This window comes from Musa acuminata, chromosome BXJ1-5 (genome assembly GCF_036884655.1).
Source record: "Musa acuminata AAA Group cultivar baxijiao chromosome BXJ1-5, Cavendish_Baxijiao_AAA, whole genome shotgun sequence".
Lineage (NCBI taxonomy): Eukaryota > Viridiplantae > Streptophyta > Magnoliopsida > Zingiberales > Musaceae > Musa > Musa acuminata.
Window position 1 is genome coordinate 42095955 of NC_088331.1, and position 27743 is coordinate 42123697.

The window sequence follows — 27743 nt, forward strand, 5'->3', positions numbered from 1 at the left end:
TTAAGATTCTTTGAATTGTCAACAAGAATGCAGTTGGGATGTCTGCTTGAGGTAGCCTCAAATTCATGTGTTTAAGAATCACAAAAACCAAATCACAAGAAGCCCGCCCTTTGTGCCATTGGTATTAATTGCTTTAAATTTTCTAACTACAACATTTCTAGCTATCGATCTAACGCACGATCACATCATCATAAAAATTACTATTTATTATTATTATTATCATCACATCATCATCATCATTATAGCTTGCGTGGTAGTTACCCCCTATGCATGTAGTGATAGCTTAACCAACTAGGCTGTCAATCTAACATGGTTGTTGCTTCTCGCCCCCTGTAAGTAGGCAGGCCGAGACAAGACAGCAATCAAGGATCCATCATGTTGAAGTATCAACCAGATAAAGACAGCTCCATGAACGAGAGAGGACACGATTAGCGACAAACATTTGGGTACTTATCAGATACGCTGTTCATCCAATTGTTTTATTAATAAGAGAAATATTGGTGTAATCACAAAAGGCAAAAAAAAAAAAGAGATAAGTCTCATCACCAAACTCATAAAGTTACCTTTTGCTAGTCCTTACGGCTCTGTACGTGTGAGAAGGTTTCGACAACCAAAAGTGAATTTGCACTCGATGACACACGATTACCTGTCTTGGTTGAGCAGCAAGACATGCATCAGATCTGTACACCCTCAGGCAGCAGAAAAATCAATCTCATCCCACATGCATGCTAAAAAACTGTTATCGTCCATCATTTCCCTTATTTCAAAAAGATGCCGAACCATCACCCAGCCGTACTCTATGAAACTTTGACGCCTTTTTTACGTTTGATTGCTATTTCCTCCATCAGCCACATTCTGCTTTGCAGTGTCTTTAACAGAATCGACTTCACCAGCAGTATTTTTTCCAGCCAAATTCACATCAACAGAACTTGAATTTGCACAAGCATCCCTAGCTGACGATTGAAGCTTGTCCTTGGCAATTCGGCACCCATCCTCCACTTTTCTTACAGTGTCCAAAGTATCCCTGGCACTAGTTGCACGAGTTTCAGCATGCACTATAGCCTTTCCCTTTCCCTTCCCCTTCCTACCACCTTTGCTCCCACCATTTTCTAGCAGACTTTTGTTCCACATATTAGCGTGGAAGGCATCAATCAATTCCTTCTCTTTCTGAGCGTCAGGACATAGTCGAGCAAGTTCAACACCAAGATGTGACAGGCCAAATTGCTCAACATAAGAAAGATACTCCCATGTGTTGATTCGACCTCGACGATACTCAGATGACATGCTTTTAAATGCACCATATCTACCCTCATCCATCCCTAAATCAGCACGAATCCTTTCAACCAAGGACTTGTTTGCGGAATAAACATCCCCCATTGAAGTAATAGATTGGTTGCCTGTTGTCAATGTTTCCTTTCCATCCACAGCAGAATTCATGCAGGGAGCAGCATGGCCAGATAGACGTCCCTCTGCAAGGTTAGGAGCCAATGTTGACTGTCTCATCCCACGAGCAGTATTCGAATTACAAGCAGAACTGGCAGATGGCCTTGCTCCCATCTGAGAAATTGAAGAAGTGGATGATGTAGGACCATTAGTTGGTGTGGCTCTGAACTCAGAAAAAGATGGGAATCTCCCATGATACTCTGGTGGACTAGACTGAGCAGAGTTAGTTACGACAGAGCCTCTGCTGCGTTGGAGACCGACAGCGAGGCTATTCATATAAAAACTTTCTGACGTATGAATAGGTTTCGATTGACCAGTTGCACCAGGTAGCGGAGGAAATGATTCCTTCTCGAGTTTGACAGCTTTTCTAGAGCTTTGGCTAAGAGCTTGAGCATATCCATAGGAAGGCTCTCGAGAATCCCTATCACCAAAGGGAGGGAATTCTACTAGCATCGGTGTAGTCGTATGGCTTTGGCTCAAAGACAATGGAGTTCTTGAAGGTGCTTCTGAAACTGCAATAGAAGTTGATGCTTCTGAAGAATCTCTAACTACATCAGCATGGCTAGTCTCCCCCTGCTCAGCATTCAAACGAGAACTAGATGAAGAATCATGAAATCCACCACTAGTTAAAGCAGTTTCAAGGTTGGCTTGTGTTCCCATTGATAGATGGTTAACAGAAGGATCTGAATGAAATCCACGGCCTCTTCCTCGGCGGTGTTCTTGTTCATTCTGCCGATATCTGAAGCTAGTTGGTATCTGGATGTAAGAAGTGAAAACAGATAATAAAGAAACCAATCAAATAACACACAATACAGGCCTAAGTAAAGAAAAGGGTATCAGTGATGCTCTGAAGGGCAAAACAACATTGTTGTGAAATATTTTGAAAGAAAAACTGTTGTGGGAGACAAAAGAATGACGACTAATTAATTACCCTGAGTGCAGAATTCCGCTTAGAATGAGACATGTGTTCCCCATGCTCAAGAACATTATGCCTCTGGAAGAAAAAGAAAAGGATGCATATTAATCATAGTATTAATTTGAGAGTTTGTCAACTAAAATATGATAGCATGTAGTGTCCAACATACAAAGAAAAAAATTGAAGGATCATCCACACCTTCATCTCTGCTTCAGTTTGAAAAAAAACAAACTTCCTTTCCAAACATGCCTGGTTTTCACAGAGGAAATGATCTTGTCGGAAATGCATCTGTGATGTCACAATATTATTTTAGTAAAAGAACACAAATGAGAAAAGCCATAAGAATTAGAGAGATGCTGATCTCATGCAGATACTGATCTTAAGGTGCCAAACCTTTTGCAAGGGCCATCCTCAATACCATTACAGAACAAGGTCCAAAAGGATTGGCTATCATAACAAAAGGCATGGACCCCTTAAGTCTTACATAGGTGCTTTCAGACTTTGGCAGTAGATCTAGTGTTCCATCAAATTATTATCAAGAAAATAGGTATTCACAACATACCTCCAAGTCATTGTAGTTCCTATAATAATCATACTGTCCAGCATGCTGCCTGCAAAACATTGTGACAACTTTTACACAAAGTAAAAGCAAACTCGTATAGGAGTTCCCAGTAAAACACACCTTCGACATATATGGCAGGTGTAATGAACTGTCGACATGTGCATATAGTGTTCGTGATCTCCGTAGAATGGTTTTCTGCAGAACTTACACATTGGGTGACCCATAAAACCACCACGGTCACTGTCACTGCCATCCACCTCTGAGTCACCTGTGCTCATGTGTTGATTTAATTGTGATCTAGTGTATAACTTTTGCTCACAAGTAAAAACCTGCAAGAGAATTCAAAGTGTCTTCAAGAACATCTCACAAAAATGTACTGGCACTACATTGAATGTAACAAATTGGCTTAAAAAGTACTAAAGACATTTTATAAGACAATTCTTACAGGAAAACATATAAATAAAGGCCTCTGCTAATCTAGTATCATGTCAACAACACTCTGACACAAGCTTCGGTAATCAATGCCAATATAAAATGATTTTTTTATACTAATAAGCATAAATATGCTTAAATGTAGCTTACTGAATTCAGGTCAAATGACGACAGACTAACAATGTTCTTGGAGAAGGTATACACCATATCCGACTAGAAAAGAGAGAAAAAATAGAAGAATAATAGAGAAATATTACTAAAAGCTATCCTACGAGATATTTACTGATCAATGTCGATGGAAGCCAATTCAAGACTAATGGATCAGCATCAGTTCAAGCATTTCAAACAACCTGACTAATGGAGCTCCACGATTAAAATTAAGGAATACAACATGAAAGATGGCATACATTTGTAGCAAAGAGAATAAAAATCTTATATTTAAATGTCTCTGCATTGTTATTCATTTACTCTCTGCTTTTTTCGTTCTTTATTGTTTTTGTTTTAAATTTTTTTGGATCCACATGACTCAAAAGGAAATTGTCAACAATCATGTAAGATAGCTAGAAGTGAAATTCATAAACTTTTAAGATGAATAAAAACCAGCACAAAGCCAATCACACCGGTGAATATGCAACAACACAGTTCTACATCAATAAAAAGACACATCCTCCAGACCTCATCTAATCCAAATAAAGCTGTAGTCAAATGATAAAGAAAGGTAAGATAGAAAATTTTCAGATTCATGAACCAAGATATTAGAAATCTAAACTCAAAGAACTATCTCAACTGAAACATATAGAAAGAAAATGTCACCATTAAACGACTCTACTATTTGCATCTAAACAAGATAAGCAGTTAAAAAATAAAGCATAACTCTCATCTTTCTACATGTAATTTCAGGCCCTAGTGCACTAATAACCCATCAAAACAGAGAGCAACTTCTCAGGTTATAACCAGCAAATGACACGTCACCTTTCTTCCTTCCAAACATAGTTTGCACATGACCAACTTGTGCTGATGGAAGAGGTGGCCCTTTAATTGCTCTATGCTCCTAAATCTGGCCCTCCTCTTTGATCTCTCACTACCTTGACGATCTGTATTCTTGTCGCAAACGCTACAAGAAAGCAGGCACATTGCCTTTATCACCTTGTACTGGTCCATATCATCGAAGTAGGCCTGTGTATCTTCATGGTACCAATATCGTCCCACCTGACCTTCTGTCGAGGAAACCGGAAACACCGAGAAATCAACTACCATCCTCGTATAATCCCCCAAAGCCTGTCAATCATAAAACTAGCTTCAGTACACAAAACAGAATCGACCAAGATATACGAAACCACAGATCACAACCACCAAGGAGGTATCAGCAAACGCACTCGCCCAATCATAGATGTTTTGCATCATCACCATCACACATGTGATATAGAAAATTAAAAGGGCTTCAATGCCAAATCTAAATTGGCAACAGGCAAAGACCAACGAATCTGGCACGAGATCGAAGGACAAGCAACCGAAAGTACCAATCGGGGGGCCAAACCCTAGTGGGAGGAGGATACCTTGGTGACGAAGACGACGGGGCACTCGGTCTTACAGATGCAGCAGCGGCGATCGCCGAGGACGAAGCGGAGCCGCACGACGCAGGTGGAGCAGACCTCCCGGTGGCGGCAGGGTCCGTAGGCCACCCACTCGAGGGTTTCCGTGCACACCGCGCAGCTGTCGTCCATGGGGAGATCGGAGGGGCGCGACCGGAGGCTGTAGATCGGTGGGGGAAGGTGACGGAGCGGCGATGAGATCGAGAAAGAGAAGACAGGACAGATGGAGAGGGCCGCCAACCCGCGGCGTTTGGGCGAGCCAAACAAGCTTTGAAAGTAGAGGACAACCAAAAGAAGTGATATATATATATATATATATATATATATATATGTGTGTGTGTGTTTTTGTCCTAAATTGTTTTTCTTTAAATAAGTAGTCAATTGAAATATAAATTAGATACCTTTAAAAAATCATACTTAGCTAATGGTCATAATTGGTATATTAATTTGGTTGAGTATGAATCACTTATTTAAAATATTTAAGTCAAATATTTATAAACAAATATAAGTTTTCATCTATTTTTAACATATTTTCATCGTGCTTCTTATTATATTAGTATTAAAACATGATTCTCGTTGTGCTTTATTAATTATCATAATCAATCTAATGGGATAATATATTAGAGTCTGTCGTATCGAATCGTACCATCTGATACGGGCGATACATACTGGTCCAACAGGCTAATGGTACGCGGATCATCAGCTACCGATCCGACTGTAGTAATGCACTATAGCAGTGCAATGTAGCACTGCAATAGTACAGTTACTATTGCAGTGCACTATTATAGTAGTAGTACAGTACACTAGTACATTGTAGCAATGCTACCGTACTCGGTGCACTTAAATATATCACTCGGTATATCATATCATACCGGTACCGAGTTCAGATCGAAACACCGATACGATACGGTATTACGAACTTGATTGAAACAAGCACAAACTACTTTGGATTTGAACTAAATTGGAGTGGTATATGTTTGATCCAATCAGTGTCTATTATTAGATTTAATTGGCATGCAATTTGAACTGGGTTGGTTGAATCTCACGGTCCTCCCATCTCCTCCTCTGCTATAGCCCCTTCTCATTATGGACTTTATGCTACAAACTTGGAAATGGGACCAAGTTATTCCTAATGGAATTTGGAATTTGAGTCTAATAAACCAAATAAGTTAAATTTGACCTTGATCTGATCCAGGATTGATTCGTTTAATCTCATTGTTCATGATTGTGAACACTTGTCACTATTCCAATAATAGTTGATTGATCATTAAAAGAAACTATTATAGAAAGGGGAATTGAGGTTGTGAACTGTTTCTATATTGGGAGAGCTATTGTCCCAAAAATGCAAGCGTGGAAAGATTTTTTTTTTTAAGAAAAGAAAGCCTAAAAAAATTAGTGTTCCATTATGTTTTAAAAAGCTCATACATCTATCTTTAGGTGGGAAAGGATACAAGAAAATCATCTTTGTTCTCATGAATTTCTCCTTAATAGATTTTTAAAATTTCTTTAGGCTTTACATGATAAGATATATGAGAAGATTATATATCATAATTTAGATTGACTATATATAAAATATTGTCAATCTAAAATAAACCTTTGTTTTTATAGTTGTCCAACAAATTCAAATTTAGATTGATGATAACAAAAAAATATCATAATTTTTTTTATCACAAACTTATTTTTTTATTTAATAATTTTTATAAAATTATAGAACAATCGTCTTATTATTTAATTTAATGATGACACAAAGGAGGGTTATGGTGCATTCGGAACACATTTGAAATATATATTAACGATCTAATGCACATTAATTGATACTTGATATATTTTTTTAAATTACATTTGACCTAATGCTACCTACCATTAGTATTCAGTATTTACATGATTTATATATTTTATAAGATGAAATTTTATTTTTAAATATTATTTTAATTCATTTATATTATTATATTTTCTATATATAATATAATGAATCATACAAATTTTTTTATAAGATTATGTACATGCATTCATTTATTTTATTTATTTATTTATTAATTTAAATAAAAATATATTCACTTTAGAAGAAATATTAAAAATTATTAGAAACATAAATTTGTTATATAATATTCAATGAACTTTTAAAATACAATCTTACCAAACAACACTTACACATTTAAAATATATTTTTTAATTATTATTTATCAAACACACAAAGTATTCCAAACCACTTAAGTCTCTTTCTCCAAATACTTATTAAAAATATAAATATATTTCAAAACATATCTTTGAGTTAACATCCAAACCAAATATTGAATCCCAGATTTTTAATAACTATATTGAATCCTTGATGATAAAATTAATTAATAAATTTGATGAACTAATATGTTTTTGAGATAAATGATATAGAATATATTTTGATAATAGACTTAATCACTAAAACGCCAAACATCAAGTAGAAAAGTCAGATATTGTGCTAAAAATGATAAGTTGAGTTAAAGGATCGGTCAACATACCTAAAGGTAGACTTCATGCTACAAATTTGAACACCTTACTAAAAAGATCAGATATGATATTAAAAAATTAGATGTCAGGAAGAAGTCGACATATTAGAGGACTGAATGATAAACTAGAGGATTATATGTGTTAGGATCATAAAAGCACTAAGAGGGAGGGGGTAAATGAGTGCTTTCCAAATAAAGTTCTAATTTGAAAGCTTAATCGATAAATATGTATCAAAATGTATTTAACTTAGAATGTAAATAAAAGTAGTGAGCAACTAAATCAATTAGTGATAGCAAGAAAAAGTATAAAGAGAAACGCAAACCGATTTATAGTGGTTCGGTCATCCCGACCTACATCCACTCACGGTTCCTCTTCCCTCGAGGCCATCGGCTTTCACTACTGATTTTTTTTTCAACGGACAAAGATCAACTATCCTTATTATAATCTTTCCCTTTTTCACAGGATTAAAGACAAAACTTTAATACCCATCTTTTACAAAAGACCTCACACCTCCTTAGTATATTCTTTTAACTCAAGTAGAAAGAGACTCAATATTTTTCAAGAGAGTTTAGAAGCCTTTTTTCCTCAAGAATTCTTACTCCTTTCTTTCATCATTAAATAAGAACGAGTGTAGTATTTATAGACTCCAAAAAGTCTAAAAATTTAAATCCTCGAGTTTTCGGGATACTAGTGGTACTACCGCCTGCATTGGGCAGTACTACCATCATACAGAGCTTAGGAATTTGGGCTCTGATGGTACCACTGCCTTCTTGAGCTATACTACCATTGACACTGGTGGTCCTTCAACCAGAATTCTTAGAAAAGCACAATTCGTGCTTTCCAACTCATAAGCGATACCATCGTTTGAGACCGGTGATACCATCGCTTAGTGTAACCCTAAGTCACTAAATTAGCCTTCCAACAAGTCCAATTCAACTATAGTTTAGGCCCAATGGGCTCTTAATCAAGTTGACATAGTTATGCTCCAAAACCAACTCAATTAGACTCTAAACAACTTTGATTGTGACTTAATAACTTTAATTATAATCATAAAGCCTTCATCACATTGTCTAGCATGTCATCTATTCATCTGATACTTCGTCAGAACCTTTTGGCGCATCGTCTTTTCTTTTGGTGTATTATGCGTTCCATCGATATGTTAACCTCCTACAATATCTGATCTTCTTAACGCAATACCTGATCCTTTCGACTCGATGCTCGAACTCATGGCACAAAGTTTATCCTCCGACAATCAATCAATCCTCCAACCCAATATCCAATCTTTGACATGATGGTCTCCGACTCAACGTTTGATTCTCTTACTTCATTGATTTATTTTTCGATGGTTCAAGTTTATAATCAAAGTTTCTCCTATGTTAGTTATCTCAAACACTTATTAGTATATAAACATATCTATTTATTTCATCATCAAAATTCAGGATTCAACAAGATAATATTCTAAAGAATTAGATGAAGTATTAAAAGATTGGACGACATACCAAAAGAGTAGATAATATAAAGCTTTTGGGGGATATAATTATTTATTAAATATTTTAATGATGATATTCTTATTATTTAAGTTTATATTAATGATATTAGTTTTTATTCTAGTAATGAAGTTTTATATGAGTCATTTGATAAGAGTATAAGTCAAAATTTTAAAAGTAGCATAATATATAATATGTGAAGTAATATTTTTTTAGGCTTATAAATTAAACAATCTAAAAATAATTTTTTATCAATCAAACTAAAAATACTCATTACCTATTTAAAAGGTTTAATATGAAAAACTCTAAAGCCATTAATACACTAATGAGGATATTTATAAAAATAGACATTTATAATGATGGTGAACTTTTTGATAAAAAAAAAACTTATAAATGTATGGTATGAAGTTTATTATATCTCACTACTAGATGTGATATTGTATTTAGTGTAAGTCTTTGTGTTAAATTCTAATCAAATCTCAAATGAACCCATTTTAAGATTATAAAAAAGAATCTTTAGATACTTAAAAAGAATACTTTATAAGTAGTAGGACATCCCAAATCAAATAATAGTGTTAACTTTACAAGATGCATGATAGATAAAAAATTATTTCTAAAACTTATTAATTCCTAAGTGATGTATTTGTTTCTTAATTATTGAAGAAGCAAAAATCTACCGTATTATTTAAAGTTGAAGCTGAATATATAGCAATAGGTACATATTGATCATAAATAATTTAGATAAAAAACACTTTAAAAAAGTATGAATTTTTCTTAAAAAAAATTTCTATATGATAATACTAGTGCTATTTTCTTGATAAAAAAATTTATTCAACATTTTTGATCGAAGCATATTGAGATTTGAGATCATTTTATCAAAAATCATGCTAGCAATCAGGATAAATATTTAGATTTCATTGATGTGCAAAATCAATTAATAGATATTTTTACTATGATAAATATTTTAATTATATCATAAGGTAATTATGTCTATTAAATCTATCTAAATGATATTATAATGACCTTATTTAGTTTATTGGTTTCAAAAGAATAAAAAAGAGAATCTAACAATAACACCACTAGATCTAGTGGTATAATTGCCAACATCTTATCCAAAGGAAGTGGCAGTGTGCCATCACCAGACACTTAAACCTGACCCGCTAACAACTAGAATCGACGGTAGCACCATTTTAAATCCCAAAAATCTTTTCACATCACTCTAAATCTTTTTACCGCACCCTATTGGCTGTAACAATTAGAATTGATAGTAGCAACTAGAATTAGTGGTAGCATCATCTCAAATTCCAAAAAATATAAAATTGACGATAGCATCACCTTAAATCCGCTAACAACTAGAATTGATGGTAGCATCATCTTAAATTCCAAAAATCTTTTCACCTCACACTAGAATCGGCGATAGACCTCATACAACTCGCTCTAAACATCTTCTTCCTCCCTCTAAATCTTTTCCACAACTCCCTTTCACCTCTTTCCTCCTAATCTTTATCATCTTTCTTCTCTTCACTCCCCCTTGGAGCCCAAGGACAACTCCATCCTTTATAAGGAAACTCTTTCCATCTCTTAAAGGCTCCTCAAACAAGAATGTTGTCAATAAGGATAATATCTCAATCCTCCTTTTATTTTTAAATTTATGGTTACTCTTGTTCTTATTTCTATAATATATATTGTAGTTCTCTTGCCACTTACAAGATCCTTAAGAAACAAAGTACAAAAGAAAATAAATAAAATCTATAGATATTTTCATATCAAATTAGTAAGGGTTTGTGGCATTATTTGTGAAAACTGTAAGTAATTTCTAGAATAAAAGAATTTGAAAACTTTTGCACCATCCTATCTCTACTATTGATAGGTAAGAATCACCATGAATTGACAGTTTGCAAACTTCCTTTGAAACTCATCCTTCATTTTTTAATGTCATTTTGCTTTGAAAATCTAAAAGTCATCCTATAAAACATATGACATTTGATTAATGATTATATGAGATTTGGTTACTCAGGGAGAGGACAATGTTGATCCTTCAAACTACTATTGATTCCTGTTTTTAGATAATTTGATAAATAAAAAATGATAATTTTTTTTTAATTATATCCTAATATTACTTTCCACAAGGCTATTGCCCTTACTAATGATACAAACTAGAGCCATAAGTATAAAGGTTTTAATGTAAAAATTTAAATATCTATTACTTAAAATATGATTCAAAATCAATTATGACGAATTCTATTCTGAAATAGATGTGATATTGTAAGATTGCTATGAACAAAAATAGATAAGAAAACTTTGGTGAACATTATACAAAGGAAAGGAAGAATTCTCCTCCATAAGAGTATCTTAAATATTATTCGAAATATTTGATATTATATAAATACTTTTTAAAATTCTTCATTGATCATATATTTAAAGAAACTAATCAAGCGACTAATTTATTAACACCGTCTACTATATAGCTTAACACGAGAATTTTTCGTCTCATCTATTAGAGATTTTAGCTTCGGATGTCTCAAATTTTGGAGATAGCCGCTTAGCTAATTAATAATATTTCTATCTTTCTTAGGAGAAAAAACACTTTCATCCATAAATTTGAGAAGAAACCAATTGGACTTATTATTTCCCATGTCAATTCTGATAGCATGTTTGACACGGACCTCCATGCCACGTGGAATAGGTATGGATGTACGTACGTAGGAAAGACAAGTTTGCATGTGTTTTTCCATGGGGTTGTTGGAATGGCATGACATCTTTGACGAGTCAACAGAAAATTTGTGAGCAATTTTGACTTGATTGGTGTCCGCATCAGAGTGGTCTGAATGTTCAAAACGTTGGAACACGAATCACCTCACGGTGTCACAGATTGCGTCAACCAGTTGACTTTTCTCTGTTCCATCGAGACATTGCTAATTTTCTTATATATGCTCTCGGAGTTGACATAACATATTGCACCTACGAATTCTAACCTAACGTATTTATCTCTCCAAATATTTAAGTTACTCGCATACATCAATTTATGTTAGCTACTGCAGTTGCTAGTGATTTTTTTTTTTACTGAAAATTTAAATGCAAAGGAGAAAATATATAGAAATATATCTATGATGTTTTGCCAAAGGTATTAATGTTATTAACAATCAACCGAAGAAGATTAACGAAACGATATTTATGTTTTACGGTCTAAAATTTTGGAGGGATATTTATATGATTTTTTAAATCTGTTTTTACTTGTTGTTTTTATGATAAGTTGGATGGATTAACTCAAAATTAATCTCTCCTCACCCAAATATTTAATGATAATAAATTAAAACGAGATGACGTAAAATTGACCAAGAATAGTAATACACGTGGAAATAAAAAAAAACACGTGTCTTTTTAATGAATTGACTTGGGCGATCCTTCTCTGTGTCTTCTCTTCTTCCGTCACTTGTTGGCCACGTGGCAGTGGTCACGACTGCGGTGGAAGAAAATTATGGACCGTCAGATCATCGAACCCTCAGCCTGTGGTCGGCAATGGTCCCTGAACAAGCACGTCGTCAATCGCCGCTCTATAAATCTCGAGCTCGGGCAGAGGAGAAAGCGGGCCATTTGGTCGCATCCGATCTCCATCCTCAGGCGAGCTAGATCTCGAGATCCACAGGTATCGCCTCGTGTTTCCTAGTAGCGCATGATTTCGTGTGAGACTCTTTGATTGCGAGAGCTTCCCCCACCCGCCCTCTTGAAATGAGCGGATCAGGAGTATCTGCTTTCTCTGTCTATTGTTCTTCTGTTATATGTGGATGGGAGCATGCGTCGTTGCTTTTTCTAAGCTTCTTCTGTAGAGATTTACTCAGATTTCATCGATATGCTGTGGTTTCGTTTGTTGGTTCGATATTGTGTTTGTTCTGGTGAAGATCGCCGGATCTGGCTGCATCCTTATGCTCCTCGAGTGTTCTTCTGTTTGAAACGTAAGAATCAAGAGAGATTGTGCGCAAAGTTTGGATCTTTCGCCCCGGATCTGGTCCTCGGCCAATTGGTGCCGCTGGTTTTAGATCTAAGAATTCTTTATGTGCTTTGATCGTCTTAGTGGTTCAAAACATACTCCAGATCTGGTTGATTACTTGGTCAAATTTCAGGCTTGTGATTTTTCAGATCTTTTGGGGGGTATTGTCCATTGATCTGCTATGTTTGCGTTTATCCAGCTCTAAGAAGATGGCCGGCAGCGACACCTTCCTGTTCACCTCCGAATCCGTGAACGAGGGGCACCCCGACAAGCTCTGTGATCAGGTATCTGATGCCGTACTTGACGCCTGCCTGGAACAGGATCCCGACAGCAAGGTCGCCTGCGAGACCTGTACCAAGACCAACATGGTCATGGTCTTCGGGGAGATCACCACCAAGGCCAACGTTGACTACGAGAAGATCGTCCGCGAGACTTGCCGCAACATCGGGTTCGTCTCCGATGAAGTCGGCCTCGACGCAGACCGCTGCAAGGTGCTCGTCAACATCGAGCAGCAGTCTCCCGACATCGCCCAGGGCGTCCATGGCCACTTCACCAAGCGGCCCGAGGAGATCGGTGCCGGCGACCAGGGTCACATGTTTGGGTACGCGACCGACGAGACTCCTGAGCTGATGCCTCTCAGTCACGTCCTCGCCACCAAGCTCGGCGCGCGCCTGACCGAGGTCCGCAAGAACGGCACCTGCCCCTGGGTGCGCCCCGACGGCAAGACCCAGGTGACCGTGGAGTACAGCAATGACCACGGCGCCATGGTCCCCGTCCGCGTCCACACCGTCCTCATCTCCACCCAGCACGATGAGACCGTCAGTAACGACGAGATCGCCGCCGACCTCAAGGAACACGTCATTAAGCCGGTTATCCCTGAGAAGTACATCGACGAGAAGACCATATTCCACCTCAACCCATCCGGCCGCTTCGTCATCGGCGGCCCTCATGGCGACGCTGGGCTCACCGGCCGCAAAATCATCATCGACACCTACGGTGGGTGGGGAGCACACGGCGGTGGTGCCTTCTCTGGGAAGGATCCCACCAAGGTGGACCGCAGTGGTGCTTACATTGTGAGGCAGGCAGCCAAGAGCATCGTGGCCAGTGGGCTCGCCCGCCGCTGCATTGTGCAGGTGTCCTACGCCATCGGCGTCCCTGAGCCACTGTCAGTGTTCGTGGAGACCTATGGCACGGGCAAGATCCCAGACAAGGAGATCCTGAGGATTGTGAAGGAGAACTTCGACTTCAGGCCTGGGATGATCACCATCAACCTGGACCTGAAAAGGGGAGGGAATGGCAGGTTCCTTAAGACTGCGGCTTATGGGCATTTTGGCAGGGATGACCCAGACTTCACCTGGGAGGTTGTCAAGCCCCTCAAGTGGGAGAAACCTGCAGCCTAGGCTTCATCCACCTATCTTAATGGTGATAGAACTACATTATTTCCACCTACTTATCATGTTCTGGTTGATCTTATGAGCTGAGAAGACCAAGTAGAGAACTTTTGAAGCATCAAGTTACCATTTCTTTCTAGAGTCAAAATTAAGAAGAAAACTATTGCTATTATGTTTTGTAAGTTTGAAGCATCAATTCGGAATTTGCTGTTATTGATCCATATTCTATTAATCTGGTTTTATACTGGCTTCATTGACTCCAAGCCGTGCGCTGATGGTAAGAAAGTTCCATGTAGAATAAATATTTTACATTAATGACATTACACATACGTAAGGAAGTCAAAAAGGATAATGTATAATAATGCAGTGGCTTAAGCCTCGATGGAAGAAATAAATAGGGCATTTGGTGTCCTATCCTAAACAAGAATGATTTAATATGCAAAAGTCAAATTGTTTAATAGATTAAACTAACTTGGTATTTTATCTAATCATTTTAAAGATTGGTGATGTAAGATTAATCACCTTAATTTGTTCCAGTAAGTTTGACTTCAGGAGACTCAAATGATCAAAATTAAACTCCCACCCTCTTGTGGAGTTGAAGACGTAAATGTCTTAAATATCAGCGACTCGAACAACATTCACATGTGACTCGACGTGGTTTGGGATAAGCACAACCCACAGATCACCAGAGGCAGGCAAGGACACGATGGCCCTTTGGCGCTTGACTTAACCCCAGTGATGTCAAAATATACACCAACTCTAATATACTTTTTAACTAAAACTTAAGAGATTGAAGTAGTTAAGAATACGACTTTCTCTTCCATTCAATCTTAAACCAAATTTTGATTGCCAATAAAACTATTCTCTTTCAGTTTCTACCAAAAGGAGTTGTTTTTTATTTTTCAAATCCCTAAGTTGCCCCATCGAAGAAACCCATTTATCTAAAATATCTGAGACAAAAAAATACGAGAAGAATAGTACCTGAGGACATCAGGGTAAGCTTCGCGATCCATGCAAATTAATCCTTGCAACAGCTCTTCCACACATCTGGCACCAATCCAAAAGAAAGTAAAAAAGCAGGTTAGAGAAATGCAAGTTTTCATTGAAATCGAGGAGCCCACTTAAGGTTGCAAATCTAGAATGGCAATTTCTCCTGAAAGAATATGTATCTTATGGTGTACAAAAGGTTGATCCTACAATCCCAGAGATGCAATAGACAAAAAGTACGAAACAAGGTTCGAAAGCACTCACACCAACAGCTTACATGATCCATGTGACATTTCATTCTCTACAAAATATACACGAGAAGGACGTGGGAGATCCTGCCAAAGGAAGCAAATGACATCTACATCTCAAACTATGATGAATATGGAGGCCGTATGATCACAATGGGAACAATCATAACAAAGACATCATATACAAGGGCAAAAAATTATTACAAAACATCACAAATATGGCACTTCAAGCTCAGGATCTTCTGATGCGTGAACATTCGAGAGCAGACTCTCAACCAGACATCAAAGCTACTGTCAATTTCCAAGAACTTCTAATGATAACAATTTCCTCCCAGCTGGAGGTGCCAATCCAGGTATATCTCTGATGTTCTTGTTATTTGGGTGCACTATCTACAAATCAGGAAATAAAAAGTCAAATAACATTAGTTAGAATCCCATGTACTGAGCAACTGTGCCCATAAAACTGTTTATGATTGAGAGATGGCCAACAAATTTTCAAAGTTACATGGATCAAGATATTTTGTGAAGATATATTTTATTTGGTGAAATGTCAAAGAATTTACCGAACATTTTGTATGACAATAAATCCTTTTGTGGTTACCTTTTTTTTCCTTTTAAAGCTGCTAAATGTTAATTTAAAGTTAGTAGTCAAGTCTTCTAGCAGGTACAGTATTATCCCAACCCGCAGTGTTAAATGAAAGTTTAATTGTTGCCAAGTATCAGGAATATGATTATAAAATTCCTTTTTCAAAATAAATGAAATAACATACATGAAAAAGTTTTAACTGTTGCAAGAAAAAGTACCTTCACAATGATGATCGCAATTACACCACAGACTAAAAGAAATAGGAAAAACATGATGCACTTATCAGTAGCAACCTGAAAGTAGAGTTTCAGCAATTAGAATAGGTTAACAGGAAAATACATGGAAGACTGGAACAGAAAGAAAAATATAAATCACAAAGACAAAGGGACAACCTGCCTACCAATCTCTTTCACCAACTGAGAAGCCTTCTTGATGGAAAAGTGAATAGTGTCCAGCTCATTAACAATTCGACCCATTTGTTCTGTCTGAAAAATTACAGAATTTAACTCCGGTGGAAATTTTAATTATAAAGAAGACAAGGAAAAGAGAGATCTCAACACACTCCAGCTTTTGCATCCAAAGATTCAAGACTATTCAATAGCTTTACCCAAGCATCGACGGTTTGGGTTCAAGGCTTTAAGCCACATACTGGACCCAAATTCATGAGCCAACCCACTTGTTAAAATTCTAAGATAAAACTATCCTTGAACAAATAACAAAAAGATAAGTTGGCAAAAGCAAAGAAGTCCATTTAAGAAAATAATATTCCTGATTCAAAATTTGTAACTTAGTTGGGCTCAGAGACATTTGTCTGGCCCAAATCCATATGATCTATCTACATGTTAACCCTCCAGCATAAGCTATCTTTACAAGAGAAAAAAAATATTAGGAAGAATTATTAAAGTCAATTTTGATCTGCTTGAAACATAAGTGCTTTGAGACTTACTTGGCCCTTAAGGTTTGCAGTAGTTTGAATTCCAACTTCAACAGTTTGCCCAACAACCTATAAGTACAATGTTTTATGTGAAAAAAAGAAAGTAAATGATAACTGAGAAGTTTCACAAGGACCAGTGCTTGACCTTTTTTGAGCGCTCAATAGCTTGATCAGTCTCATCCATCTGTTTCCTTCCAGCATCAATTAGTTCTTGGTTAGACATATCTGCAATATAAGACGATATGAAGGAAATAAGCTCGAAAATTATATGGTAACCATGAGTTTCTCAAAGAATAGTCAAGGAAACTGTTAATTCAGAGCAAATCATATAAGTGACTACAGAGAACCAATTTGCACTCTCTCCTGAAACAAGGTTGTATGTTTAGAGCAAATCAGACAATGGGTCATGCCCTTGCATAAATATTGTCCATTGGTGTTAGTTAACGTTCACAATGAAATCAATCCTACACCTTCCATCAACGTCTCATAAAATAAGCCACTTGAAAAATTTTGCACAATAGTACATCATCAAATAGCAGCTCTGAGCATAATGGGACCTCGGATTTAAGTTTCATAGCACCTCTATATTGGTTCACTTGCCAAAAGGCATATCACTACAATTAGGATTTTGGGTTGCAACTGGGGTTGGGTCCACCTTAACTTCCCTGATGCAACTGACTCAATGGACCAAATTAGTCTTTTTTGAAAATACTGGAACTTTGGTTTGAATGGGCAGGGACATCTAAAGGTGACACCAACTTTGCTTGGATTAGGTTTGTCAACCTAACCCAAGAGCAATCCAAATTCAACCTATATCCAACTCTGTTTGGCAATATTACATGGGTGTTTGTTTAATACTACTTTTGTATTTATACTTTTGAAATCCTGCATTTTAGTTATCCAGAACCCAAGTAGCTCAACCCCAAATATGTAATAGACCTGACACAAAGTTGGTTTGCTTTAGGATTGGGAAAATACCAACTAAAAATCAAATTGGGACAAAAACTTAAAAAGTGTTGAAGTGTCATGTTTAAGTTGACTGACATCCTGACAGAACCTGCCAGGTATTCACCCCCTATCTACAGTACATAAAACTGTATGATTTTTTCATGCCCCTAACTAGTGTCACCTATAAAAAACTAAACCATTAGGTTACGCAACTTCCTTGTTTGACAATACTTATACTAAAAGTGGATGATCCTTTTTCGTTATTCACTAACAAAAGAAGCAAAAAACAATCCAAGTTTTTTTTTTAAATCTATTCGTCTTACAAAAAAGTTAAATCACATTAATTGTGAACTCCACCTAAAAGAATCCAAAGTATCCATGTTCTCAATTACACATGCTTCTCACAAGTAAATGCATAGGATCATCAGCATGCAATGATTCCAATTTGGCTTAAATTCCAGGGATAAAAACATGAGTGTTACGTTAGAACTCAAGATAGGATTACTAAGATGCAAGCATGTCCTTGAAAAAATAACAATGCACGATGGAAAGAACAAGCCCTACTTCTACTAGATGCATCAAAGGCTTCTTCCATCTCCCCATGACTGAATATTCTATTAATTACATAAATATAAACATTTCCCCATGCTTATGACTATTCTATATTTCTGAATAATCTCAAGCCAATTCCCTTGATCTTGTCGGGTGTTCCTGGCCATCTACTGATCCAAAAATCCCAATTGGAGCTAAACTATTTTATTTACTTTGAAAGCACTAAGAAATTTTTGGACACTAAAAAGCAATATATACATATATGCTAAACTGAAGTACCCTCGTAAAATGATGCTTCAGAGGAAAGGATCACCTGAAGCCATCTTAACATTCTCCTCAGCTACAGCATCACTGGTTTCAGCACCCATATCAAAGAGTTCAACTCTTTTATTACCAAGGTTACTCTGGAACCTGAAAACCATGAATTCAGAAGGCACTCAGATCAACAAAAAGAGACTGAAAGATAATGAGATCTGTTCACCACATGAAAGATATGAGAGATTATCAAGCAAAATTTCATTACATAGTGCACAAAGAAAGAAACCTTATGACAAAAAGATCAACATTACGGAAAGAGGAACAACCAAGGATGCAATAAATAGATTGATTGAGTATGAGATAGGTAGACAAAGATGATGTTGGAACCACACAATAGATGCAATTTATAATTGAACAAGCATTTAGGACCAGAAAATCTGATGTCAGACATCAAGTATTGTAGACAATAACAAATATTCTACACATAGTTTGCAAGACCAATATCAGGATTGGGATTGGTTACGATAAATACAATTTGGGATCAGCATGATCAGTTGGATCAGGATTACCTGAGAAAATAATTTGAAGTTGAAAAATTAAATACAAATTATAAATTAGTACAACAACAACAAAGCCATAAGCTTTAAACTATTTGGGTCGGCTGTAAAAAGACATATTGTTAGTTAAGAGTATTTCTAGTAAAAATTCTAAATTAGTAAAATACAAAATAAAATTTGAGATACATTAAAGTATAATATGTTAAAATATTCTTTTACCTACACTAAAGTATAATATTTTAGAATATTCTTTTACCTTCATATTTCATAGGATATTTAACTTTTAAAAAACAAATAAAATTGAAATATAAACAAATCTGAAAAATAATGGAGGACAAATCACAAAAGATAACTGTGATTTACTTTAGTAAAAATAAATAATAATCATATCATATATAAATAAATTACTGTATCAAATAACTATATTGTAAGTTAAATGAAAAAAATCCAAAACTACTTCCCTTACCTTTAGGATAGTGATCGACCCTATTGTGATCACAATACTGCCATCACCATGCAAATGGAATACAGGGTAATGTAAAAATAATTTTAAAAGCTTTACTTGAAGAGAGCAAGCATGAAATTTGGGATTATTTTCAAATTTTATAATATCTCACTTCTTCATAAAAACATCCATTTCTTTAGAGATGTTAGGGCTACTTTAACCCTCTCCTCCTCTTTCCAATATATTTTTTTCCTTTTTGTCTTATATGGTGATGGACAATAAACTTCGTATAAATTATGAGATAACAAATGCAATAATTGCAACAAATAACAAATGCAATGATTGTAACAAATAATGTCTCACACGCTATTTTGCAGTCCGTCATAGTCACAAGATTCTTTTTAATCCTCTCTTGATTCAGCTTCCCTCAACTTCTGCCCCTCCTTTCACTCTTCTTTCTTTCTATTTCTTCTTCTAAGGCTATGAAAAATTGATTAGAATTAACCAATCATGGCTAACTTCGGTTGAGTTGGATTGGTTTTAGTAGATTCCAATAAAATCAGACAGAAATCAAATTGATCTTGAATGATACCTGATATAAAGTTGGTCTTATATCATATTGGAAATGGCAAATACCATGAACTATGGTATACCATAGCACAAAGGCTTAGAATAGTGGTCAGAAGAGGAATAAACAAAAAGGTTTAATCAAGGAATACTTTAAGTTTTGTTTTTATGTAACATTCTGGATCTATTCAGTTTATCAGATACCATAAACATAATATGCAAGGAATATACCATATCACAAATTACAGATAAAGTGAAGGTCTTCTGAAGACCAAAAAAGAATAGTGAAGAGGGATGGCATAACTTCAGATGGCCTTTAACACTCAAAATATGTAATAGAACATAGGCTGGAGCCACTGAATGGTCCTTATACATGCCTGGATGTAGTATATCTTTAGCTTTCAACTTTTTATTTCATTATTTAGATATGACATGAATGCAACGTACTGGACATTAATGTTTAGCTGTTGCTTCACATAGGATATTGATGGCTTTGAGCTTAATGAATGCCTCATAAGGTGGCATATCATACATAAACTTAACTGCTCATAAGGATGACTAGTATATATACTTTGATGTAATTTTAGTAATTGAAATGGTACTGGTTTAATGATATTTTAGCTTGGTGCTCCCGAATGTGTTTCATACATGTGGAAAAGACATTGTTTCCATTAATCAAATATTTTTCCAGGTTTACAAGGCTTTCAACATATGAATGATATGATTTAACATCATTCTGTCTGCATTTATCTGATTTGACATTATTGTTTCCCTATTCCTTTTTGTTCTGACATTTGACTGTTGAATCCTTTGTAGTTGTAACTTGACGTCAAAGCTCAAAAGATGCACCTAAGAATTTTCTTGTTCCTGTGAAGTAATTCACTGATGCAAGTTCTTGGAATATTTAGTTGCATGTTTTTCTCGATGTTTAATATATCATTGAAAAATACATATTTATTTTTTCGACATTTGCTAGTTAACATCTTTTGATCATATTCAACTATTAGTTGAATTTTTTAGCAAAGCTTGAGCTTAATACATTGTATTGCATTGTTAACTTATTTATATCGTGTAATCACACTGCCATAATTACTTAATTTTATTGATGTGATGTATGATTGCAAGTTGAAATTTTAATACTCATCAGTTATTATCCTTAAAAATGTGGCAATTAAAAGACAAAAACAGTAATAAAAGTAGTGATCAAATTTTATTTTATTAAATATCTGATATGAAAGCATAAAAAAAGTCATATGTCATATTTATGCTAAAGTGCAATATAAGAAAAAGCATAATTTGCTTAAGCTTGTATGATATGATGGTTTAATTTAGGATTATTAACAAATAAATGGATGATCTTCGCTATGAAGTTCTGGGAGCTTCAATACATACTAATCTTGTAGTGAAAGATTTTTGGAAAACTGTATGCATTTGTAAGATGCCTAGCAAAATTTTCTTAATATTTTATAATATTTATACATATGGATGATTCTTAGCATGCACATGAAATCATAAACATTAGCATATTCTATGAGATTGATTATATTATGTCTAATTTATTATTGCATGCTTGGTTATATATGATTAGTCATTCAAAATAAACATCATATTGCTCAGTTATCTTAATAAAGGTTCAATATGGGAGGACTATTGCCCTGGTGCCATCGAGGGGGTGCACTTAGGCTATAATGAGTATTCTAATAGTGCAAACTCAACATGATCCTACAAGAAAATTTTAATGTGATAACAATAACCTGATTGATTAACTAGGAAGCAAACTAATATCCATGTTAATTAGTATATTATATAGAATGAAATATCACTTCAACCTTATCCCTATGATTAGTGCTCCCGTATAGAAATTTAGGAATGGTATAGCTCAGAAAGGTACCCATTGTGATATTTCTCATGAGATGTAACTTTAAACACACACACACACACACACACACATATATATATATATGAGAGAGAATAAATAGCAATCGTGCTAAGGATCTAGACAACCTAGAATCTCTAATAAACAAATAAGCCATTCGTGTATGTTGACTAAAACACAAACCCTTTTGACATAATCTATGATGCAAGTCAATTGAAATCCAAGTCAAAGGAATGTAGTTCAAGCCTTGATTTACTCTATTTTACTCATATGGATTTCTACTTCACTAAATAAGATTATTTTTAAAAGAAAACTCTTTGATTGCATAGTAAATACACCAACAGTTTAAGTGTTTATTAATTATAGGTTTTTGAGTACCAAAGTGGATTGTTGGAATAGAGACTCAATTCAGTCGTCTGCCACTTACATTACTCGTATAACAATTAGCATTGACGAGAAACAAAAACCACTAACTAAAGAAAAACAAGTGCTGAGTATTTGTGTTTATAGCCCTGTTAATTTTGAAGATGCATGCATACCATTCAGAATGAATATGTAATATTTGCACAGATGCACCCTTGCACTATCTGCTGTGAGTAGACAATAAAAGTTTACCATTAAAGAACAAGAAAGCGTTTAACATTTTGGCATAGAAGATTAATTAAATAGCAATAAATTAAACAATCGAAAAAAATTCTGAGATAGACTAATGTTTAAAAAAAATTCAGGAACTAAACAAGGGTATTCTAATTATTCTAGAATACTGTATAAAATAAAAATAAATCAGAATTTTTATATGATAGTCAGCTTGATGATTGTTCACAGCAATTCTACAGAGAGGCATAACCAGAAATACAATTTGTTTTGACTGGTGTTGAAGAAAATACAAAAACTTGATAGATACATCAGCAAATACTCATATTTTGAAGAGCATATGTATGAACAATCAGTAAAAATATAAACATGCTTGTGTCATATTGGCAGTCCAATTTATCTTTTGGAAGGTTTATAGAACCATTATTTCCTTTAGAGCACTGCTATGACAAACAAAAGAGAGTAATTGAATTGGCCCTAAGAAAAGGAGGATAAAAATCATATGAATTGCAATGTCAAAATCTACACCTGGAGCTTGGTAAACCACGTTCGAGGGAAACGCTAGCTTTCACACATAAAGAGTTCACAAAGTGGGCAGCACATTCAACATTAGACAACAAGTCACACTACCAAGTTCTAGCTCATAATGGTTGAGAAGGATGTTTGTGAAGTCACAGAAAATAAATTATCAGAAAAACAAGGCTAAAGAAGAAATATTAACAAAAAATAATGTAAAACATACGTCTTCCTCAAAGCCACATATGAGTTGAGCTCCTTAATCTGTGATAATGCAGTGGAAATTAGTTAAAATTAACAAAAGAATCTAAAGAAAAATGCGAGAACAAAGGAACAAATTAACCACCATGGTTTGCTTCTTCTCATTGAGCTGCTTATTAACCTCTGGTGGATTTCGACTCTCCTGATCTTTAAGTTCACGATCAAACTCTTTAATTAACCTGCCAAGGTTAACATGCCAATAATGTAAAATCATTAAAGGTCCCTTCAGGTGACAAAAACTAAACATGTGAAGTAGGTCACCTTTCATTACTATAAAAGCAAGTGGTAAAGCTGTCGACAAGAAAGCTACTTGTATCCACTGATACGAAAACCACAGCTTATATATCAAAAAAATAAACACCTACCGCTTACATTCCCTCATCTTCCCAGTGAGCTCCTCCAGCTGTTTAGACTGTCTATTAGGGTCTTTAATCTTATCCAATTTCTGGAATCCGTTCCTGCCAAGTGCAGAGAATCCGCAGGAAAAGTAATTGTCAGTATTAATCAATTCTCAACAGGGACTTCCCAGGCTCTGCCTTTGGTACTGAATGGTCAATAAACCAATTACAGCAAGGAATTCATCAAGTTTCTACTTTCTTGTACTGAAGCAAGCATTAAACTTAAAAACCAGTTCCAAAATATGAACAAATGGAATGAGGATTGATAATTCGAAGCAGCATTTAACAAAAATTCAATGGAAATGAAGGAAAATAAGAGTATCCTTAAGTACAGAAAAATACAATAACATTGAAACAGGTCATCCCACAAACCTTGAGTATGAGAAAAAAATACTGATCAACATGATCAGAATTTACTAGATCAGTTATATAATTTTTGTGAAGGGGCACGATCCAGTGATGACATTTCTAACCATGCATAGTAAAAGTAAGTTGTACCATGTAGCTTCAAGGAAAAAAATAACTTAAGATTAAAGGAGCCGAAGAAGAAAATGTGAACTCTAATCATAAATAAACAAATTTATAGATCTTTGAGAGGAAAACAGTTTCTTACTGCCATTTCAAGAAGAAAACTCAAATATAAATTTTGTCATGATGATGTAAACACCTAGAAAACTAATGTTGATCCTTCCTGAGAAATATTGAAATTAGTAGACTCTGGTCCTAAAATTCCATGCAACATGCATGTCATTAGCAATACCAAAATATAACTATTTCAGATCATTTTTCACTCTGCAACATAACATATCCTCAGTACAAAATCAGTTTTAAATTTACTGTATTACAGGCAAAAAAGTTCCTCCCGTCCGCATGAAGACACGTTATCACCTTAATAGGAAATAAAAACACAAGATAGATGAAGTTGATTCTTTCCCCTTGTTTTCTATTGCCTTTAGCTTAAACTCTTATAAATGTTGTTCCAAGTGTAAGCTACATTACACATCATTGATTAACTGAAACTTTTAAAGTTACACATGGTATTCATTTATTTGGTATTTTGACCAATTCCAGCACCATTTTGCTTTTCTCCATTTGTTCAATACCACCTAAGCTATACCAAAAGGTGTTCACCTTCAAGAAATTCAGTATAATAAATACTGAACTGTTGTCATTTCTGTGTATTGTAAATTTTAAATGACTGAAAACTTGTTTCCTCTACCAATTTCTACAAACCCAAAATTTTTTCCTTCCCGCCAACTGAAACTAGGTTATCAATCTGTTAGAAAACCAAAAAGCACATGCCTTTTTTATACACCCACTAGTTCTTGCCATGTATTTAGAAAATTTATAGTGCCAAAACCACCACTGCAGCTCTAGTTTCTTCCTTGCAGAGCTAGTGTCGTTATCTAGTGCCAAGTTTTTTTTCATATAATTGGATCCTTAACATCTAGTTTCCCATAGTATTATGCAGATCTGCCCTGTGATACAAACATGAATGCTCCCGGTAACCATTTTCACTACTTAGCATGTGTTTATCATAAAAGTTCCGTAAAAACAAAACCAGTGTGTTCAAGGTGATTTTCAAGTCCCCTTGTTCCTCTTTTTGCTTTTATCAAATAACACGAATTCAACATGGTCAAAGTCAAAACATATAGCCAGCATGATCCAGTAAAGGTAAAATTAATTCTTCGAATCACATTACATTTCAACCGACATAAGATCTAAAATAACAAAGATCCATCCGAATTCTGCTGAATGCTGATCTGACAATCCAATATCCCATTTACACTTGACAAAAACACATTACATACACATCTCAAAAGAAAAGGACGAATCTACACCAATTAATGAAGCATGTGAACGGATTCGGAGAAACAGAGCTATCAAATCAACGACTAAAACTGGAACAGGCGAATGATCTTACTGAAGAGCTCGGAAGATGTCTTGGATCTTGCCATCGACCTCCTCAAGCTCCGGGTTAATCGGCAGATCGCTCGCCATTCCTCTCGCAAGGAATAAAAAACCCCAGTAGCACAAAATGCCCCTGGATACCAACGCCTGGAACCACTCTAAATCACTAAGCTTCCTCGGATCAAACCAACCTCTCCGCCTCCTCTATCACGAGCAGAAAGATCACCACAAAAGATTCGAATTCTAAAAGACCAGATCGAAATCCCTCTCCCAGCAGAGAGAGAAGCGGAGGGAGGAAGAAACTTCTCTCGAAGACTCGCTTCCTCGGAAGCCCAAATCAAATCAAATCAAATCAAATCAAACCCGTCAAGTCGTGGCATCGCATAGTTCTTCAAACAAAGACTCATCTCTAGTGTTCCGTTTCAATTTCAACGACGCCGACGACGTCAGATAATAAGCGCGACTCAGTGACCAATACCCGCATCTGTGGGTCGTCTGATGGAGATCATACGGTGAAATTTGCTGCATGAAGCTAATAATTGTGCGGCATCGTTGGGTACAGGATGGGGAAGGTCGGGTCGGGTGAGATGCCTTGTTGATGGGACCCACCGGACCAACGATACGTGGCTCGGTGGGGTCGGCGTGTGAGAGGGACTTGCCGCCCACCGCCTCTATCATCGCACTGTTCTCTCTTGCCTCGGTGGAATTATATATATTCTTTAAAATACATGTATATTAATTCAAATATTAAGATTCTCAGAGCACACTTGTATCAACATCAATTCAGAAATTTTCGATTAATCATACTGATCATTTCTAGTGATGCCAATCAAATTCATTAATTGTTCCAATCCTGATGAAAGAGTATAGAAATACTAGTTTATGGTGGGGTGATGTAACCAACCCATTTGCATGAGCTTGAGGTTCCAATTGTCATTCTATAATTTGTTTGCTAGTAAGATATTAGTAAGGAGTGTTTCCAACCCATATTTATTTTTAGGTGGAGGTTGGAATCCTTACCCAATAATTTTTTATACTAAAAAAAATTATCCAAATACAACAAAACAGAAAGTAACAATAATATCAAAATTATATTATTGTTATGCCCTCACCTCCCGCGAGCATGATCTGCTGTGAGGGCTAAAGCATGAAATGCACATGCCTGACGGTGGTGGTGCGGGCTGCGACGAGGATCGCAGGCAGCGGCGAGGACCATGGTGGGTGGCATGAGCGCGGGCAACGGTGATGACCGCGGTGAGTGGCGCGAGTGCAGACCAGCGATAACGGCCATGGTGAACGGCATCGGTCAACATATTGGAGCCCTAATTTTGACTCCGATTTGAGTCGATTTTTCATAAATTCTCCTCCATAACGAAAATTTGGTGTCTTATTCAGCTCAGAAACTTTATTTCTCTTCTACCAAAAATATCTCATAGAGCATTAAACCAAAACTCGATACAGGTTGACCAAATTCAAGCAAATTTAGCTCGAAGATGCGTCTTCGTCAGCATATCTATCTGATATTAATATGTTTGGTTCTATTATGATACATCTGATCGGAAAAATCATGCTCAACCAAATTGCTTTCTTCATGGCTTCAATTAGTATCATGAATTCCACCTCGGTGATTGAAAGTGCAATAGTAGATTAGAACTTGAGTTTCCAACTCACTGTCGTACTGCCTATAACCAAGACATAGGCGATAATATATTTTCTTTCATAATCAAAATTTAGAAAACTTACAAAATATCTTTTGTATCTATTTGGCTTCAGTTGTCAACCATGAATTAAGAAAAACATAAAAACAAAT

At 35.7% G+C, this 27743-nt stretch overlaps 3 protein-coding genes across 4 annotated transcripts; 1 reads left to right on the forward strand and 2 right to left on the reverse strand.

The window, feature by feature from the left end:
- Positions 1-458: 458 nt before the first annotated feature.
- LOC103985630 (E3 ubiquitin-protein ligase hel2) lies at positions 459-5224 on the reverse strand. Its single transcript, XM_009403386.3, is given in 8 exon segments — positions 459-822; positions 825-2199; positions 2375-2437; positions 2558-2647; positions 2922-2970; positions 3042-3250; positions 4326-4631; positions 4910-5224. Coding segments are annotated over 8 exon segments (2319 nt in total). The 5' UTR covers positions 5078-5224; the 3' UTR covers positions 459-763.
- A 7187-nt stretch (positions 5225-12411) lies between these two features.
- Positions 12412-14516, forward strand: LOC135674364 (S-adenosylmethionine synthase 1-like). The gene is made up of 2 exons (XM_065184145.1): positions 12412-12562; positions 13104-14516. Exon 2 carries the CDS (start codon positions 13114-13116, stop codon positions 14302-14304), a length of 1191 nt encoding a protein of 396 aa, XP_065040217.1. The 5' UTR covers positions 12412-12562; positions 13104-13113; the 3' UTR covers positions 14305-14516.
- Positions 14517-15519: 1003 nt separating this feature from the next.
- On the reverse strand, positions 15520-26364 carry LOC135674365 (novel plant SNARE 13-like). Of its 2 annotated transcripts, none has more exons than XM_065184146.1 (10): positions 25947-26363; positions 23990-24082; positions 23710-23803; positions 23590-23627; positions 18864-18961; positions 17196-17275; positions 17063-17119; positions 16509-16601; positions 16335-16409; positions 15520-15920 (listed from the first exon to the last, which is right to left on the reverse strand). In XM_065184146.1, exons 1-10 carry the CDS (start codon positions 26021-26023, stop codon positions 15825-15827), a joined length of 801 nt encoding a protein of 266 aa, XP_065040218.1. In that variant the 5' UTR covers positions 26024-26363; the 3' UTR covers positions 15520-15824. The 2 variants fall into 2 exon arrangements, 1 of the variants encoding a protein (XP_065040218.1); XR_010513596.1 differs by having other exon boundaries at positions 15847-15920; positions 16517-16601; positions 25947-26364.
- Between the last annotated feature and the right edge of the window lie 1379 nt (positions 26365-27743).